Consider the following 21245-nt stretch of genomic DNA (forward strand, 5'->3'; position numbering starts at 1 on the left):
ATCTCGGCATGTGCGTGGAGCGATTTAGAGACTCGAGGAAAATCTCAATCTGGATGGCCGCATACGGGTTTGAACCGTCGTCCTCCCGAATGCAAGTTCAGTGTGCTAACCACTTTGCCACCTCGCTCGGTCGCACGCCCTTGATTACCCCAACTAGTGGATGAGTGTGTCAGCGCTACTAACAGTGACGTCCATTTGAGCAGCTAGGCGCTTCATTGTGATCCGTCCAACACCTGTAATGAGAGTGTCCACACGTTCCAACATGGCAGGAGTCACAGTAGGATGAGGTTGGCCGTCATGCGGAAGATAGGACAGTCTTGCGCGACCTTCTTGAGGTGTGACAGACGCAGCAACCAACGATTCACCGTGTTTTTATTCACTGCCAGGTCTCCGTAGAGATTCTGCAAACGTTTATGAACATCTGCGATCCTTTGGTTTTCCTCCAAAACCAATTCAGTGACGACTCTCTGCTTACAGTACCCCTCCATTACAAAGGCAACTTTGAAAGCTATGTACAGAGCCGCTACCTATCGGAATTTCGTGTAACTATAAATGCTGAAGCAAGAATATTCCACGATGTCCGACAGCAAATTACGCATTTCTTCAACCGAAATGGGCCGACGTGCTGCTCTACTTATTGAACGCCCCTCATATCACGGTATGCTGAAAAGTAGTGCCTCCTAATTGTTTGTGAGAAAACTCAGAGCTTTTAAACATTATACATATCTATTCTTCATGTCTACAGATTTGCAACCCTCTGCCGCTAGAGGGCTCCGAATTGTATCGTGTAACATGATGATGTGTAACATAATTACGTCGGTACGTCAGAAACAACGCGCTCTAATCGAGTTTCGAAATCGAAGAGTTTTTCCACACATGGACCACTCTCTCTTTCAGCATGACAATGCAGACCACACACGAGCGCTGCGAAAATCCGACGTCTTGTGTTCACTGGCACCGATCATCCTCCATACACTTCCGACTTGGCCCCATCCGATTCTCATTTATTTCCAAATCTTTTAGGACTTTACCTTGACTGTGAGGAAGCGGTGCAAGCGGAGATGAGGTTGTGGCCCCGTCAACAAACATTCTACAATGACTATATCAAAATATGGTCTCTCGCTGGCAGAAATGTGCTCTTCGCTCGGGTCACTATGTTGAGAAATAAACATGCAGATGTGAAGAATTCAGATGTAGAATGTTAATAACGTTAGTTTTCTTTAACAAATTTTAAAAGTTTTCACATAAAAAATTCGGGGCATTGCTTTTCAGTACACCCTCGTATGTCCGCAGCCACACCGCATCAAAAACATGGTTCAAATGGTTCTGAGCACTATGTGACTTAACTTCTGAGGTCACATAACCTAACTAACCTAAGGACATCACACACGTCTATGCCCGAGGCAGGATTCGAACCTGTGGCCGAAGCAGTCGCTCGGTTCCAGACTGAAGCGCCTAGAACCGCTCGGCCACACCGGCCGGGTCACACCGCATCCTTGAGTCCTCTATCCTTCTGTGCCACGCCAAGTTCTTTAACTGTATACTGCCGGCGGATATTGAAATTTTGCAAACTAATTTAATTGATAATGTACACCGGATCTCTGACGGTAGGGTCTCAAGTGGCCTGACTTTTCTTCTTCTGAAGTTTCCATCAAAATTTACATTCCATAGATTAAGGAAATGGTGGATGATAACGATCACAATTTAACATAATATGTCAGATTTTTTTATACGTAAGTTATAACTTTTTGTCGTAATTACTGAAACAGTTATCGTGAATTTTTTTGAAGCACTTCTTCAGCACTAGGAAGTCAAATGAAGTCGTACCTTGCATACTGTTAAATGTTAGTCACATATTTCGTTTATAAAATATAAATTAATTCACGATGACCTTGAATAATTTTATCGTGCTGCACTTGTCGATATAACAAGCGTTGCGTTTAGTTCTCGTAAATATGTTTAAGAACGATGTTGATAAATTCACTGACTTCATGTAAAACAGTATTTATGTCTGCATAAGGCAAATAGAAATCATAATGCTGACACTGCCTTTTAACACAATCTCACAGTAATTACTGCTGTGGATATTCACTGCTACACTCGCAGGCATCCGCATCGGACCAGACTTTAACCCACCTGGTACTGCAGACATCCGTATACTCGCAGACTATCTATAATATACATATTGAACGCAAAAGACAACTCTTTCACCTGCCTCTTCACTATGCTGAATATACTACGAGGGCGTGCCGAAAAGTAATGCCTCCAAATTTTTTATGTGGATACTCCTAAGGCTTTATAAATAAAACATACGTTATTAAAATTCTACAATCTACGTTAAGGAGCGGTTACTATTTAACTTTGACGCTTAACGACACAACAGCTTGGTCTTGGGGTGACTGATCACGCCATGGGGACCAACTTCTTTTTGCAGGTAAAATGTTCGCTGACTGTTCCGGCAACGCTAGGTGTCGATTCGGACTGGTTATATGCCTCAGATACGTCAGGGTGTAGACACTTCGTAGCGATCATATACAACGTGTGTCGCCTATCATCCATTAAGCTGCTCCGAGTGAAAGGCACTACACGGAGCAAAAGCTTAAATTCCTGATTCGGTTCTAAAATTTCTGTCTCCGAATAGAGTTTTCTTGTTATTGTTTCTTGTTATAAATCACTCTGACAATTTAGTGGGGTGTAGTATGCTGCACATTTAGCCAGTTCGGTGAAATCTCGTCATTCCAGAGCTATTGTCGCTAGGAAGTGTCAACGAATATTTTGTCTCTAATAAACCTAGTTCCTCACGACGACGTGATTTGTAAACCCAAGACGCTTGTTGCAAAGACTTTGTCACTAACTATATCTATTTATTGATGTCGTTTTTAATTGCATCTTTCTTCGCACTGTAAAGGCACTGGAAAAAACGAAACCATGCTCGACTAGAGACTCCGCTTTTCGATGCTTCGGAACCACAGCCACCAGCTGTTCAGGTGAGGACTACGGCTCGCAGAACATATGTCACTGTAAAGCAGGTAATCTCTCGCAAGTGAAGACCGGGGTCAAGAGGTGAAAATAATGCAAAATCGAGGTGGTGGGTACGGCTCAGAAACGTACGTTATTAGTAAAAGAAAAAAAGAATAATGGAGGATCTAACACGAGGTTTATTCCCAGGTATCACGGATAAAGGAAGAGAATGGATTTAGCGAATCATCGATGGAAAATATCAGTTAATCGAGGCGCTGGAGGTATGACGCAAGAAACTGTTTACCGAGCTCAGCTGTTGTAAAAGTACTGGAAGTTTCTGTCCAAGCAAAATTAACGAGAAGAATGGCAGTGAAGGGAGACGGTACTGGAGACATCGAGCCGCATTCAGTCGGCAGAATAGAATTCACAGCATCATCGCCGTTTCCCCTCGGAGATGAAGCTTAGCCCATTGAAAAGGTGTTTTCGTGGCGAGGATGAGCGCGCAGTGTCCGGCACGTGTCTGCTGCCATAAGGACGCGTGTTTTCTCCCGCGTCGCCAGAATTGCGCACAAAAGGCGCCGCTAATTAATTCTTATCGCGGTGGAGCAGCCCCGCCGGCGGGACTTTGTAATGCAGTGTGTCTGCCGGCTTCTTGTTCCGCGATGTCCTTTTCAGCGGCGCATTGTCCGCGCCGTAATGCGGAGCACAATGGCGCGCGCTCCGACCCGGCCGCCTTAATGACGGCGCCGCGACGCCAGGCGCCGGAATGAGATTGTGCCGACAACTTGGCCGTGTTGTTTCGCGCCCTCCAAAGCCACTGTCATAATAGAGAGGGGGCGGGCGACCCCGTGTCGCCAGCCGACACCTCGCCGCTCTCTGAGGCCGCCTCGCACTCGCGCCGAATTTTTGCCTCGTGTTTAATTCGCCGTGCTGTTCCACGAGGATACTTCACTGTTCGTTTGCAGGCAGAAAGAAGGAGAGAGTGAGATTTCAGGCTGGGGGGACGGTACTGTAAAGGAAAACTGCGAAACCAGTGAGTTAGCGTGGCATTACTGTCCGAAGATCTACATATACATTACTCCACAAGCCACTGTACGCTGCGTGGCAGGGAGCATCCTGTACCAGTACTAGTTATTTCCTTTCCTGTTCCGTTCGCAAATAAAAAGAGGGAAAAACGACTGTCTGTAAGCCTCCGTGCGATTCCTAACTTCTCTCGTCTCATCTTTGTCGTCCTTACGCGAAACATCCGTTGGCGTCAAGGCAGTGGATCTGCAGTCGGCGTCGAATGCCGGTTCTCTGAATTTCCACTGTAGAGCCTCGCAAAAAGGGCGTTGTCATACCCACAGGAATTCCCATTTGAGTTCACGGGATATCTCTATAATACTTGTGAGCTTTTTGGAACATGCCAGTAACAAATCTAGTAGTACGGCTCTGAATTGTTTCGATGTCTTCCTTTAATCCAATCTGGTGATGTTGTGTTACGTTAACCGGGGACCTAGAAACGACGGAGAGGCTCCGTCCCCGTCGCAGTCGCAGTGGTCCGCAACCCCACGACGACTACCGCAGTCCACTTCACCCCTCAGCCGCCCCACACCGAACCCAGGGTTATTGTGCGGTTCGGCCCCCGGTGGACCCCCCAGGGAACGTCTCACACCAGACGAGTGTAACCCCTATGTTTGCGTGGTAGAGTAATGGTGGTGTAAGCGTACGTGGAGAACTTGTTTGCGCAGCAATCGCCGACATAATGTAGCTGAGGCGGAATAAGAGTAACCAGCCCGCATTCGCCGAGGCAGATGGAAAACCGCCTAAAAACCATCCACACAGACTGGCCGGGTCACCGGACCTCGACACAAATCCGCCGGGCGGATTCGTGCCGGGGACCGGCGCTTCTTCCCGCCTGGAAAGCCGTGCGCTAGACCGCACGGCCCACCGGGCGGGCGATCTGGTGATACTCGAGCTGTATTCAAGAACGGTCACACTATTGCTGCTTATGTCGTCTGCTTCATAGACCTTGTAAACGAAACTCTGTCCAAAAAGACCTCGTGAGGCCCAAGGGATCCGACCGATCGCCATGTCATCCTCTGCCGACAGGCGTAACTGGATGCGGATGTGGGGGCAATGTGTTGAACACCCCACTCTCCCGGCCGTTGTCAGTCTTCGCGGCCAGAGCAGCCACTTCTCAATCAAGTAATTCCTCAATTGGCCTCTCGAGGGCTAAGTGCAACCCGCTTGCTAACAGCGCTCGGCAGACCCGGATGGTGACCCATCGAAGTGCTAGCCAACACCAACAGCCCTTGTTTTCGGCGATCTGAGGGAACCGGTGTTACCATTGCGGCAAGGCCGTTGGATCACAGGTCTACACTTCACCGAAATTCTGCCCACAAAACGAAATCCAGAATTCGCCTTTCCGACTATGAGCCTCGCGTGTTCATTCTATTTCATACCGCTTTGCAACGCCTAGATATTTAATAGGTGTGACTGTGTCAAGTTGCACATTACTAATGCTGTATTCAAACGCTACAGGATTGTTTTTCCTACTCACCTGCATTGATTTACGTTTCTCTACACCTAGAGCAAGCTAGTGGTGAATCCACCACACCAGTTGTAAGACACCTCGTATCCCTCAACAGTCACTTAAGGACGACACCTTCCTGTACACGACAAAGTCGTCAGCAAACAGCCTCCGGTTGCTGCTCACCATGTCCGCCAGATCATTTATGTATATAGAGATTAAGAAAGGTCCTATTCACACGCCCACAGGGAGCTCCCGACGATACTCGTGTCGCTGATGGACACTCGCCGTCGAGGACAACGTACTGTATTCAGTTACTTCAAAAGTCTTCGAGTGACTAACATATATAGGAACCTTAACCGTACGCTCGTACCTTCGTTAACAATCTGCAGTGTGCACCGTGTCAAACGCTTTCCGGAACTCTAGGAATATGGAAACTCCCTGTTGTCCTCTATCTATGGTTTGTAGGATGGCATGTGAAAAAAGGTCAAGGTGAGTTTTGCACGAGCGATGCTTTCTAAATCCGTGCTGGTTTGTTGACAGAAGCTTTTATGCCTCAAGGAAATTTATTGTATTCGAACTCAGAATGTGTTTAAGAATTCTGCAGGAATGCACTTTAAGGCTGTTCTTTTCTCTTTCTTATAAATAAAGAGCAAAATGGGGCGGTGTGCAAATTAATATTCCTATGCAAGTCTTTATGTTCTCACGGCATACTGACTGATCTAGAAAACTTTGAGATTTCAGTCGTTTGAATCATTTTTGGAGCGGGCTGTAAAAATTGACGGTAAAGATTGGCATTAGATTTTTTATTTTGAGCTTCAAAAGCCTGCCTGTTCGAATAATGACCCACTGGAGAGCGGAAGACTTTGCGCCCAAAAGGCGATCTGGTAGTGGGCCTATGAGCACCCCAGTTAATAATATTTGGTAGAAAATGATCAGTTTTATAGCCGCATCATTGGTTCCTGTGTACCAACGCGTCCAAAACTTCAACGAGTGGGGCTGGAATATGAGAGCGAACTTGATGGTCGAATAATAACATTAGAGAGCTCTTCAGTCGTCGAAAAGTTGTTATCAGCACACCATTTAATTGTCCATATAGCAATCCGTAGTCCGATCCAGTAGAGAGCAGCTAGGTTCCAGTAACACGTCACGAGGAAAATGTCAGCATCCTTTTCTCAGTGAACGATGTGGCAGTGGAGCTCCTGGCTACCGCTTATAAAGCTATTCTGGCCTGTAGACGAGGGGACCACCTGAGACCTCAGAGCGCTATCTATCCTGAGCTTTCACGCCCCGTAAGCTCTTTGACTCGATGACGTCGATAGCCTCTGACAGAATCAATGTCGTTACCCCTTTAATTATCTCAACCAATCTACACAGATGAGTCAAAAGATTAGGACCACTAGTTTCATAGCTTGTTTGTCCCTCTTTGTAATGAAATACATAACTGATTCCGCGGCTCACGGATCCGAAAGTTTCTTGGTAGGTTTGTGGATTTACACGTACACGCACAGGTCATGTAAGTCGCGTAAATAACGGGCCGCTGATTTGCGTACGCGGTGATGGCGTCCGATAGTGACCCAGATAAGTTCCATAGGACTTATATCAGGCGAATTTGGTCACCGAGACATCAACCTGAGTTCACTGTAATGCTCCTCAAACCACTATAGGACCGCCGGCCGGAGTGGCCGAGCGGTTCTAGGCGCTACAGTGTGGAACCGCGCGACCGCTACGGTCACAGGATCGAATCCTGCCTCGGGCATGGATGTGTGTGATGTCCTTAGGTTAGTTAGGTTTAATTAGTTCTAAGTTCTAGGCGACTGATGACCTCAGATGTTAAGTCCCGGGTTCGATTCCCGGCGGGGTCAGGGATTTTCTCTGCCTCGTGATGACTGGGTGTCGTGTGATGTCCTTAGGTTAGTTAGGTTTAAGTAGTTCTAAGTTCTAGGGGACTTATGACCATAGATGTTAAGTCCCACAGTGCTCAGAGTCATTTGAACCATTTTTGTTAAGTCCCATAGTTCTCAGAGCCAGCCACTGTAGGACGGTTCTGGCTCAGAGACACGGGAAATTATGCTACTGAAAGATGAAATCGCCGTCGTGGACGACATCATGCTTGAAGGGATGCAGATCGTTCACAGCTGTCAGCGTGTCTTTGATTACTACCACAAGCCCCCTCGAAGTGCAGGAGAATGTCTCCAGTAGCATAATACTGCTTCCATCAGCCTGCGTCCGTGGCGCAATGCACGTTTCGAGCCGCTGTTCACCTCGATGACGCCGTTTGTAGAGACGGTCATAGACCTAGGACACATTTCCATCGATCGACGGTCGAATCCCGATGGTTCCACGTCCACTGCAATCGTAATTGACGACGTCGTTGGGTCAACATATGAACACGTAGGAGTGATCTGCTGCAGACCTCCATGTTCAACACTGTGCGATAAACGGTGTACCCAAAACAATTGTGAGTGCCTCAGATCGTCATCTATCCTACTTTACACGGCGGAAAATCCTCCGAACCCCACGTCCTGTGAAGATTCGGGGACGTCCAACCATTTAGCGGCTAGTTGTACTTTCACAGTCCTTCTACCTCTTTCCGTAGATGTTCACAACAGTAGCACTTGAACATTCCACCAGTTTCGCCGTTTTCGAGATACACGTTCACAGGGTTCGCGCGATAATAATCTTCCCTTTATCAAAGTCGCTTATCTCAGTGGATTTCCTCTGTTGTAGTCCATATCTTTTTTGCACTCCGTATCTTTGCTAGAGTGATCATCCGTCCGTGTCTGCTCATAATTTTGTCACCGCGTCACGTGGCCGCAACGCCACCATACGGCATCCAACGTCGCGGTTGGCGGTGCTCATAATGTTTTGGCTATCAGTGTTTATGTATAGGCTACTCATCTATCTGTATACAGAATAAATTTGATGACTTTTTCGTCATGTGCAGTGTCGTGTGTCATGATGTAAGGCGCTCCTGTATATCTTATATGCTCGTAGGGTAAGCCAATTGGGCATGCATGTACATTAATAGATGATAGTGCAAGAAGTATCACACAGGCGCCCTTGATGTCTGCTGTCGTGACGCGCACTATAAAGAATGTTGTGTCACAGATTTTTGTCGGCGAGGGAGCAGTTCACTATCGCCAGTGGAGGAGTCCACATTTTATAAAGGTTGAAACTTTCATCAAAGTTAAATAAATCATTCTTCATACTTGATTCAATGGCTTCCCTAACATTCGAATCCCAGAAGGGTGATAGAGATGCCAAAATCTGGATATAGTCGTAGGTCATAGCGTGGCTTGAACGAATATCATCCCCGGCCGTGGAAGATCTATGTTTGGGATGAGCCAAGTTAGAATAAGATATAAGTGTCTATAGTATCTTACAAAAAGCACACGCGAAGAGTGTGGATAGTATAAATGGTTACCTGTTTAAGTACAGTTACAATTATCCATGGATTCAAAACGGGGGCGGAATTTCGTCGTCATATTTCTCATTAAGTCCTCCTCCGCCATAAAAAAGATGTTTATACTTTTACCTAAGTCGTTTTGAAGTTACGTTACATTAATGTAGAAATCACTGCTGTAAGCAAATTGTTATTGTTATTATTACTTCAAACATTTTATTTAAAAAGAGGCAAGAAGATTAGTGTTTAACATTCCGTGGACAACGAGGTCATTGGAGACGGAGCACAATCCAGGATTACAGAAGGCTGGGGAAAGAAACAAGTCGCGCCCATTTCGAAGGAAACGTCCCAGCATTTGCCTGGAGCGATTTAGGGAAATCGCAGAAAACCTACATCTGGATGGCGGGACAAGGACTTGAACCGTTGTCTTCTTGAATGTGTCTATTGTGTTAACCAATGCGATACTTCACGCTGTAACGTTTTATAAATTTCGCTATTATGAAAACCTACTCATTTTCGGCTCTTTATGGGTGATGGTGAAGGTAAGTAATATTGTGACGAGAATGGTTTCATAAACACGTCGATGGCTAATTTCCTTCCCCGTCCTTTTAAAATTCCAGCAGGTGACCTGTAATAAGGCCGCCGTTGACAGCTGTAGAATCGTATCTTTCTATTCCTCTTCATTCGTACGAGGTTACAAAGCCATGATGGTGTACTCTTTCTGGAATATGAGATGGTTATCTCCAAAATAGGAAATTTTGGAAATTTGTGCTAAGGTCTTATGGTACCAAACTGCTGAGATCATCGGTCCCTAAGCTTACGCACTACTTAATCTAACTTAAACTAAGTGACGCTAAGGACAACACACTTACCCATGCCCGAGAGAAGGTTCAAACCTCCGACTGGGGGAGCCGCACGGACCGTGAGAAGGCGCCCTCGAGTGCGCGGCTCCAAAATAGACAAACTTGGCTTGGAAGAAGTTAAGATTGGTGGCATGTAGTTCTGCGGGTACCTCTCTCCGCCGCCAAGATCGCTGACTCTATTTAGTGCAGCGACGCAAGGCTCGGCTGTACCCGATTCGTATCCTGGTAGCGAAAGACTTCCATAAACAAGCATTTGAGCGATGAAGGGACAACCTGTTGTGGCATACAGCTGACCACCATGATGTGCTCAAAGGAAGGAGATTCTCTCTCACGGTGTGACGCCACACGACGCATTCAACGGCGATCTGCTCAACTGGTGGGTCGTTGAACTCGGTTCTTTCCTCGGTGCTATTCATAGGGAAGAGAACACGTGCCGTCACCAGCTTTCACCCTCTCGCTTCCTGTCATTTCCATACTCACCCGTAACAATAGAAACGTAACACTACACCGCACAACCAGTTATCGAAGTCATCCGCGTGGCATAGAAACCCACAAAGCTCCCCAAAGGTAAGTAAACATTTCTCTGTATTTCAGTGACTCTACAAAAATACATCACATCTACTGGATCCGAACTTTTGACTAGATGAAACATGCAATCAGAGACAGTTCCTTTCTTTCTTTTGATTGAAACTTGCATATATTGCACTATCGCAGGTTTCGTTTAAATAAAGAGTATGTCAGGCATTTGACTTGTAATTATTACTGTCATCGCGCTCAACCTACCGATGGAGGATATAATCATTCACCCGAAGCTACAGCAATTGTACTTACATCCGAAAAGCTTGAAGTAGGTTTCGACAGGTTGCAAATGGCTTCTATGGGAATTATCTTTATTTCAATGACAATTTCAAGCCCTTGAATACACAAAATACTGACAGTAAATTTATTAACTTATTACATGAAACTAATAAAATAATTATCTTGCACTACTGCATGCGTTTTGAATAGATATTCGTCCTCACTCTATGCAGGTAGCACAATGCGATGTAGATTTTTGTAACTGCAATCGGGCATTATATGTTTTGTTACAGATATCCCACACCTCTTGCCTCTCTTACAGCAGAGAAATTTTAATGATTTTATCCAACTAGGTCCATTAGTTATTCAGGTATAGAGGGTTTGTTGGCGGTTATCCTTTTTACCCGCTCCTTCTCCCACATAAGTATGTATATCGTTTTAAAATGGAATTGTTTTGTCCAACAAGTGCAATGGTCCGCATTCACGAAGGAAATAAAATGCGTCCTCAACATCATCTATGCTGAGAACATACAAATACAAGCGCAATTACTGATCTTCTCATCGGATCATAAACAAATAAAGCCTTGAGATATTTTCTCGAGCAGTGCATATATGTCTTCTCTATAGATTATACTCTTTACGAGGAGCTGTGTAATAGCTAACGGTCGTTATGAATCAAACCATATTTCATGTAGACGTCCACTCACGAATCAGCTTAAAAATCATGCTTGGAAAAGCTGGGAGCTATAAATTGTACTTCTTTCTCTAGAAGTACACATCGTGACAGGAAATTTATTTTTAAAGAAAGATCGTGAGATTAAATAATGATTAAGGGTTTCAAGTTCCACTTGTCGAGAGCAAAACAGTAGAGTCGTCGCTCTTTCGGGAGTGCACTGAAAGACAGTTGTATTTATTTGGTGAGTTACCAATTTAAACGTTCCATTTTTGCCTACTGCGTTTTTTTTGTTTACGAAAATTGTACGATGTAATGACCTGTCATATCCAGTACAGAGCATTATTATGATCCAGAGCAACTGCCGTTTGTTACCTAGCAGACACACTCTCTGAGGATGAGTGTGCGAGATGTTCCATAGCTTACTATGAGGCGTTCCACAATCGCTGGAGATCGTATGGCGAAGAATCCGTAGGTCGAAAACGGAGACAAATATTTTTCAGCTCATAGATTAATGTGTTCATGTGTACGGAATCCGGCAGTCCACAGAAGGGTTCCTGTCCTTTCATACGGCCCACTTTTCTGTTGTAAGATAGCAATCGTTTGGGTGAAGACGATCGCCATATGCTGATCCTGATTAACTACAACGTCAAGTTCAACATCTAGTACGTGCCGAGGCCGGAGCAAATGCACGAGATGACCAAAAATTCCATAGTAAGTCTAAAAAACTTACCGCCTTTGACACCAGGTCACTTCTTCGATTATTAGTTGCCGAAGTTTGATTCTGCGTATGCTGCAGAATCGCAGAAAACTCCTTTACGATGACTCACGAGTCATTAGACAAGTTTGATATACAATCTCAGTTTGAGCTCTTTTGAGCATGTACATATCGATAAAGAGTAGTGAACTTTTTACCTGAAGTAGATTATGAGCTTTCTCGCAGAGATTTTAATGAGCACTTTCGACAAGGACTAAGGGCCTTTTACGTATGTATATTCCATTTGAACAGTTCTAATTCTAATGTTGGTCGGTGGTCACGCATAATCGTTCCTGTTCTGTTATGAGTACCCATACAGACTTCTACCGTTCTGTCTTTGGCTTTTTGTAGCTGTGGCATTTGTCTTCGGCAATGCAGCTCCACTAAGCTCCACTATAGTCATGACGAAACGGCTTACAGGCAGCACTGATACGCAAATACTTGTGAAGTAACCTAAGGGTCGTCAGCCGTCTCTTCTCTGGTGCTTCCGTACGTAAGTGATTTTTTTGCATGTTTTGCCATAACTGTTGATTCTTTAAGGTGTATGTAAATTCTCAAAGGATATTTTTCGCTGAGAAATGGGCAACTCGGGCAATAAGTGGTGTAAGTTCGCGAACATCTTGTCGACCTCTGTTCCCAAGTCTGGTTATTCTGACATTGGCCTCTCAATATATGGATCGCACTTCCTTAACTCTTGTGCAGAAAGATGTGCAGTATACTGCTGCATCCATTTTCAATAAGCTACCAAAAGCATTCAAAAATCTTAGCAGTAATCCATGCGCTTTCATATCGAATCTGAAGAGCTTCCTCATGGGTCACTCCTTCTATTCTGTTAAGGAGTTCCTTGAAAAATTAAGCTGATTCATATGTTATATTGTTGACTGCGTTTACTTAAACCTATTGCTTGACTTTTTTGGGTTCATAAATATTTTATTTTATTTGTTATTACATGTATGTTGTAATTTCATGTATTGACACGTTCCATGACCTTGGAGACTTTCTCCTCAATCTAGATCTACGGAACAAGATGTGTAATTAAATAAATAAATAAATATTACCATCACAGATCCTGTAAGAAAATGCTTTGATTTTCACTGGCGATTGTGTTTGTCAAACGCCATCAGGTGACAAGTGGCTAGGGCAGCGTGGAGAACTTTTCACTTATTCGAACAGATGAAGTATAAATTAGCTCTGTAGCTAGCCTTCCAAAGCATTTCATAAGATCCCTGACGGGTCTCACCCGATAACATTCGATGAACGTAACCATTGCTGAAGGTTAAAACATTTTGTTAGCAGGACGGAGGCGGTTATTTAGATATACCTTAAACTAAACCTTCTGGACTAAAAGAATGGACAACTACGCGAGAAAAGGGTTGGAAAGAAAGAAAGAGAGAACAGAAAAAACTTCCATCAGAAGTATGCAGTTACTCATATAGATGCTATGGCAGTGTTCTGTACTATACTTACTGTTTCAAGGTATTAGATGCACATTTTTTGGAAAATCCATACTAATCTCCAAATTTGGCACTGAGGTTACCGACCTACCGTTGCTCCCATATCCGTAGACGCACTTAGCCGCATCGAAGAGGTGTTCGCAGCTATGGATACGTGTTTTATATCTGTTACAAGATCACGCTTGTAACCTACTGTAAAATCACTGGTCGGACTAAAAGGCGACCGTGTCAAAAATAATGCGTTTTTGACATCAGAAAATAACTTTCGCTGTTAGGTTCTACAGCTTTGTGCTTGCACTCATACGTAATGTTAAGCGTTGTTGATGGGATGACATGAGAAAAGAAGTGAAGAAATTTTGCTTTCCTGGCAGCAAAACAAAGGACGACATAAGGAGAAGATTAAGCAATCAAAGAGGACATTCCTCGCAACAAAAAAACTTATCAAACATTGGCCATAGTCTCAGGAGGGGATTTCTGAGAATGTACGTTTGGAATATAATAACAATAACGTATGGAAATAAATCATGTACTCTAAGAGAGCGGGAAAGGAAGAGATTTGATGCATCTGAAAAAAACAAACTATATTTCAAGTATTGTAAAACCTATTTCGTTGTGGAATCGACTCACTCCAGAACAGCTAGACAAACTGCATTGATCTACAAAACAACTAGGTAAGAATCCACACATAGGCCTATTTAACTCACGAAACTGGAATGCACATGTAAATCTCCATAGGTCGCATATTATTTACTTTGTTACTAGTTTTACACTACATTAGAGAGCATCGGCAGATATCACTGCCCTAATGGAAAACGTTACGGATTAAAAACTCTTCTCAGCACCACCATTATCTTAAAGTGTGACATGTGGTGGTTTAATTGTCCATTACTTCCTAACAGTCGGTATGTCCTCTGTGTTTCTCTAAGGACCTGTGTTCCATTGCCAGGTCCTAAAATTTTCAGATTTTCACTCCTCATCCAAGCTCTTCAACGCAGAGTAGCACTTGAACCGAAGTTACTTGTCGGCTTTATTCCAATCTTCCCCCAACGGTTTTTATATGCTGGAATTTCCTCTAGCGACATGAACATTATGCTTTTATATATTAACACATGTCCTATCATTGCGCCCCTTCTTCTTGTCTATACTTTCCACATATTCCTTTCCTCCATATTTATGAACTTCCCAGCGCACCTGACCTTCAACATGATTTTATTGCACCACATCCCTAACGCTTCGATTCTCTTCTTCTGCAGTTTCCCTACAGTCCCTGTTTCAATTCCATAGAACGCCGTGCTCTAAACGCGCATTCACAAATTTTTTTTCCTCAAATGAACGTCAATGGTTGATACTAGCAGCACTCTTTGGCTACGCTGTTCTGCTTCATACATCCTCGTAGCCTCATCTGTCACCCGTAATTTTGCTTCCAACGTAGCAGAAGTACCTCTACTACCTCACGTTCTCCATTTTAGATTTACGTCTGTCTCTAACCTCTTTTCTGCTACACCTTGTTACCTCCGTCTTTCTTCTTTCCATTCAGCAGATCCCAGTTATTCTTACTCACTTCCAGTGAGGGTAGTAACGTCATAAATGTATCTCATCACTGGTATCAATTAACCCTGAATTTTAATCGCACTCCTGCACCTTATTTTTCTTTCTGCCCGTCTGCTTAGCTGGGTGGTAAAGTTCTCGCCTCTCATGCAAGCGGGCCCGGGTTCGATTCCCGGACGGGTTTCAAATTTTCTACCCTCGGGGACTGGGTGTTGTGTTATGTTTCCGGAAATGCATATTTGCCACGGTAGATGGCGCTCACGAATGACAGTTCCTCTGACCACGTGCTCTGTGTTGCAAGCCGTGTGACTGACGCAACGTACCGTAAACAGCAGAGTGGTTCGTCGGCAAAGAGTACTGTGATGGTCTGGTGCATAAACCATCGACAAAAAGGTTTCCCGTAGTGGGAAATCGACTGCTAATAACTCTTGCACTGGTTGCAGGTAACAGGGATAGTAGCCGTTGTCATGCAGGCTACGCATAATCGCGCTTTGGCTTGCATTATGTTGGCTGTCCACTTGCTGGAGATTGTACAAGGGTTCGTCTCAGTATCCTGTAGAACACGGTCCTCCCAATCTGGTGGACACACAGTCGGTCGTATCCTTGCCTTTCCTCTGTACGAAAGGACCCATGATCACACAAACATCCGAAAAGGGCTTGAAATGTTGTCTGATGTGGTTGGTATCTGTGGGGGTACTGTTTTTGGTATATCTCTGCTGCTTTTCGGCCGTTTCCATCTGCTTCGTCATACGCAAAAACCATCTCGGGTTGTTACCGACATGAATACTGGATCATTCATCTGCTTACAGTATGCTGCGTCAGTCACACAGCTTGCAACATACAAGGAACACACAGCACACGGCCAGAAGAACTTTCGCTTGTCAGTGGCATCTACCGTGGTAACGATGCATTTCCGGAGACAAGTTCGTAGCATCTTTTTTCCTCCTTTTGCAGTCAAGAATCGTTGCCTGCAGTTTGTAGGTTTTATTAATGTTCATCCTGTATTCTTTTTTGCCTGTGTTTTATGCCAATGTAAGATTAGCTTCCAACATAAATAACATAGAAGTAGACATCGTTGGAGTATGAAGCAACTTAAATCACTTAATAAAAGCAAGTCTTCTGGTCCAGACTGTATACCAATTAGGTTCCTTTCCGAGTATGCTGATATAATAGCTCCATACTTAACAAGTAATCGAGTAAATTACAGGCCCATATCATTAACGTCGATATGCAGAAGGATTTTGGAACACATATTATGTTCGAACATTACGAATTACCTCGAAGAAACCGGTCTATTGACACACGGTCAACAGGGATTCAGAAAGCATCGTTCTTGTGAAACACAACCATCTCTTTACCCGCACGAAGTGTTGAGTGCTATTGACAAGGGATTTAAAATGGTTTCCGTATTTCTGGATTTCCAGAACGCTTTTAACACTGTATGACACAAGTGCCTTGAAGTGCTTATGGAATATAGTCTCAATTATATGAGATTGGATTCGCAAATTCCTGTCGAGTAGGTGGCAGTTCATAGCAATTGGCGGAAAGTCATCTAGCAAAATAGAAGTGGTTTCTGGCGTTCTCCAAGGTAATACTATAGGTTCATTCCTGTTCCTTATCTATATAAACGATTTGGAAGACAATCCGAGCAGCCATCTTAGGTTGTTTGCAGACCACGCTGTCGTTTATCGACTAGTGAAGTCGTCTGAAGATTAAAACAAATTGCAAAACGTTTTAGAAAGATATCTATATGATGCGAAAATTGGCAATTGACCCTAAATTACGAATAGCGTGAGGTCATCCACATGAGTGGAAAAAGGAATGAAACTTCGGTTACACGATAAATCAATCAAATCTAAAGGCTTTAAATTCAGCTATATATCTAAGAACTACAATTACGAACAACTGGAGGGAACACACAGAAAATGTTGTGGCTAGGCGAATCAAAGCCAGTGTTTTATTGACAGAACATTTAGAAGATGCAACAGATCTACTAAAGAGACTACGCTTGTCCGTCCTCTTTTAGAATACTACTGCTCGTTGCGGGATCCTTACCAGATAGGATTGACTGAGTACATAGAAAAAGTTCGAAAAAGAGCAGCACATTTTGTATTATCGCGAAATAGGGGAGAGTGTGTCACTGAAATGACACAGGATTTGGGGTGGACACCATTAAAACAACTGAGGCTTGTGAGGAACGGTGTCGAAAGCCTTCTGGAAATCTAAAAATATGGAATCAATTTGACACCCCTGTCGATAGCACTTATTACTTCATCAGTGTAGAGAGCTAGTTGTGTTTCACAAGAACAATATTTTCTGAAACCGTGCTGACTGTGTGTCAATAAATGGTTTTCTTCAAGGTACTTCATAATGTTCGAATACAATATATGTTCCAAAACCATACTGCAAATATACGTTAGTGATACAGGCCTGTAAGTCAGCGGATTACTCCCAATCATATTCTGAACTGAAGCTTTGCTGCTGAAAAAATAGGTGTATCCATATACAGGGTGTTACAGAAAGGTACGGCCAAACTTTCAGGAAACATTCCTCACACACAAATAAAGAAAAGATGTTATGTGGACATGTATCCGGAAACGCTTAATTTCCATGTTAGAGCTCATTTTAGTTTCGTCAGTATGTACTGTACTTCCTCGATTCAGCGCCATGATTTCATGCGGGATACTCTACCTGTGCTGCTAGAACATGTGCCTTTACAAGTACGACACAACATGTGGTTCATGCACGATGGAGCTCCTGCACATTTCAGTCGAAGTGTTCGTACGCTTCTCAACAACAGATTCGGTGACCGATGGATAGGTAGAGGCGGACCAATTCCATGGCCTCCACGCTCTCCTGACCTCAACCCTCTTGACTTTCATTTATGGGGCATTTGAATGCTCTTGCCTACGCAAACCCCGGTACCAAATGTAGAGACTCTTCGTGTTCATATTGTGGACGGCTGTGATACAATACGCCATTCTCCAGGGCTGCATCAGCGCATCAGGGATTCCATGCGACGGAGGGTGGATGCATGTATCCTCGCTAACGGAGGGCATTTTGAACATTTCCTGTAACAAAGTGTTTTAAGTCACGCTGGTACGTTCTGTTGCTGTGTGTTTCCATTCCACGATTAATGTGATTGGAAGAGAAGTAATAAAATGAGTTCTAACATGGAAAGTAAGAGTTTCCGGACACATGTCCAAATAACATATTTTCTTTCTTTGTGTGTGAGGAATGTTTCCTGAAAGTTTGGCCGTACCTTTTTGTAACACCCTGTAAATATCACCTACCAAATTTGTATGAATCAAATTTCACTTAATTTTCCTGTTTTAGGAAACATTTACTGATCAGTCTAGCATTTGCTAGAACAAAGTTACATAAATTGAAGATATATTACTGTCTTCGAGGGAAGGAAGTTACAGGAAAAACAGGTAAAGAAAGATTGATTAGATATAATAGAACTAAACCACACAGTCTTTTACTGTATATGGAAAATAGGTAATGGACGAACCCCCCCCCCCCCTATCACCAACTTCCTCCTCTGAATGCTATAATATTTTATTGATGCCGACCCACATATGGAGAAACGATCACCATAATAAAGTAAGGAAATTAAGAGCTCGCACGAAAAGATTTAGGTGCTCGTTTTCACCGAGCGCTATACTGTTGTTATTGTTGTTGTGGTCTTCAGTCCTGAGACTGGTTTGATGCAGCTCTCCATGCTACTCTATCCTGTGCAAGCTTCTTCATCTCCCAGTACTTACTGCAACCTACGTCCTTCTGAATCTGCTTAGTGTATTCATCTCTTGGTCTCCCTCTACGATTTTTATCCTCCACACTGCCCTCCAATGCTAACTTTGTGATCCCTTGATGCCTCATAACGTGTCCTACCAACCGGTCCCTTCTTCCTGTCAAGTTGTGCCACAAGCTCCTCTTCTCCCCAATTCTATACAGTACCTCCTCATTAGTTATGTGATCTACCCATATAATCTTCAGCATTCTTCGGTAGCACCACATTTCGAAAGCTTCTATTCTCTTCTTGTCCAAACTATTTATCGTCCACGTTTCACTTCCATACATGGCTACACTCCATACAAATACTTTCAGAAACGACTCCCTGACACTTAAATCTATACTCGAAGTTAACAAATTTCTCTTCTTCAGAAACGCTTTTCTTGCAATTGCCAGTCTACATTTTATATCCTCTCTACTTCGACCATCATCAGTTAGTTTGCTCCACAAATAGCAAAACTCGTTTACTACCTTAAGTGTCTCATTTCCTAATCGAATTCCCTCAGCATCACCCGACTTAATTCGACTACATTCCATTATCCTCGTTTTGCTAGATCGGTATAATAGAGCATTGCGAAGCTGATTTGAGGAACCCACTGTGTGATTTGCAGAGTATCCACGTAGATGTAGAAGATAGTACGTGATTAATGGGACGATATATGAAAGTAGACTGACCGAGTCGCTTGGAGATCTCCGAGTTGTGCATCTTGGGATTCTCCTGGGCGATCTTGCGGCGCTGGAGGCGCGACCAGACCATGAAGGCGTTCATGGGCCGCTTGATGTGGTCGTCCTGCGCCTTCTTGGCGGCGGCGGCGGCGGCGGCGGCGGAGTGCGGCTGCGCAGAGCCGAGGCCGGCCATGACGGCGGCGGCGGCCGACGCGGACACGGCCACCGAGGCGGAGACGGCGGGCGGCGCAGACACCGGCACCGACACGGCGGGCAGCGCCGGCCCGTGGCGCGCGCCCAGCGCCTCGTAGCCCACCGGCTCGCACATCGCACCGGCCGCCCTGCAACACGCGCCGCCCCCGCTCAGTCGCGCACCGCGCTCCCGCCGTCGTCAGGACTGCAAACCACTCTTCCCACATGACCGGTCCGCAAACGCAGCTTCGTGGGCACCCCTTACTGTAGTATTGCTACCACGGCCAGTTTTTACTTCTGTTTAGTTCACGTCGTCCTCAGCAGCATTCTAAACCACTCTTCGCACAAGACTGGTCCACAAATTGAGCCTTGAGGACATCCAGTATTATAATAAAATTAATGCTTTCATGGGCGGTGTTTATTTCTGCCCAGTTCAGCTCGTCGACTGCACGATTACAAAACGCTTTTCCTACAAAACTAACCCTCTGGCAGAGACTCGTGGACACACTATAAAACACTCCTGGCCATTACAATTGCTACACCATGAAGATGACGTGCTACAGACACGAAATTTAACCGACAGGAAGAAGATGCTGTGATATGCAATAGATTAGCTTTTCAGAGCATTTACACAAGGATGGCGCCAGTAGTGACACCTACAACGTGCTGACATGAGGAAAGTTTCCAACCGATTTCTCATACACAAACAGCAGCTGACCAGCGTTGCCTGATGAAACGTTGCTTTGATGCCTCGTGTAAGGAGGAGAAATGCGGACCATCACGTTTCCGACTTTGATAACGGTCGGATTGTAGCCTATCGCGATTGCGGTTTATCGTATCGCGACATTGCTGCTCGCGTTGGTCGAGATCCAATGACTGTTAGCAGAATATGGATTCTGTAGGTTCAGGAGGGTAATACGGAACGTCGTGCTAGATCCCAACGGCCTCGTATCACTAGCAGTCGAGATGACAGGCATGTTATCCGCATGGATGTAAACGATCGTGCAGCCACGTCTCGATCCCTTAGTCACAAGATGGGGACGTTTGCAAGACAACAACCATCTGCACGAACACTTCGACGACGTTTGCAGCAGCATGCACTATCAGCTCGGAGACCATGGCTGCAGTTACCCTTGACGCTGCATCACAGACAGGACGGCCTGCGATGGTGTACTCAACGACGAACCAGGGTGCACGAATGGCAAAACGTCATTTTTTCGGATGAATCCAGATTATGTGTTCAGCATCATGATGGTCGCATCCGTGTTTGGCGACATTGCGGTGAACGCACATTGGAAGCGTGTATTCGTCATGGCCATACTGTCGTATCACCCGGCGTGATGGTTTGGGGTGCCATCGGTTACACGTCTCGGTCACCTCTTGTTCGCATTGACGGCAATTTTAACAGTGGACGTTACATTTCAGATGTGTTACGACCCGTGGCTCTACCCTTTATTCGATCCCTGCGAAACCCTACATTTCAGCAGGATAATGCACGACCGAATATTGCAGGTCCTGTTCGGGCCTTTCTGGATACAGAAAATGTTCGACTGCAGCCCTGGCCAGCACATTCTCCAGATCTCTCACCAATTGAAAACGTCTGGTCAATGGTGACCGAGC

General features: G+C 44.7%; 1 protein-coding gene across 1 annotated transcript in view; it reads right to left on the reverse strand.

The window, feature by feature from the left end:
- LOC126155755 (transcription factor SOX-21) overlaps window positions 1–19629 on the reverse strand; it is a 158184-nt gene extending 138555 nt beyond the window's left edge. Inside the window, exon 1 of the mRNA XM_049916250.1 lies at window positions 19443–19629. Coding sequence (XP_049772207.1) covers window positions 19443–19626 — 184 coding nt within the window. The 5' untranslated portion in view covers window positions 19627–19629. The remainder of the gene's footprint in view (window positions 1–19442) is intronic.
- Between the last annotated feature and the right edge of the window lie 1616 nt (window positions 19630–21245).

Source organism: Schistocerca cancellata, chromosome 2, assembly GCF_023864275.1.
Source record: "Schistocerca cancellata isolate TAMUIC-IGC-003103 chromosome 2, iqSchCanc2.1, whole genome shotgun sequence".
NCBI lineage: Eukaryota > Metazoa > Arthropoda > Insecta > Orthoptera > Acrididae > Schistocerca > Schistocerca cancellata.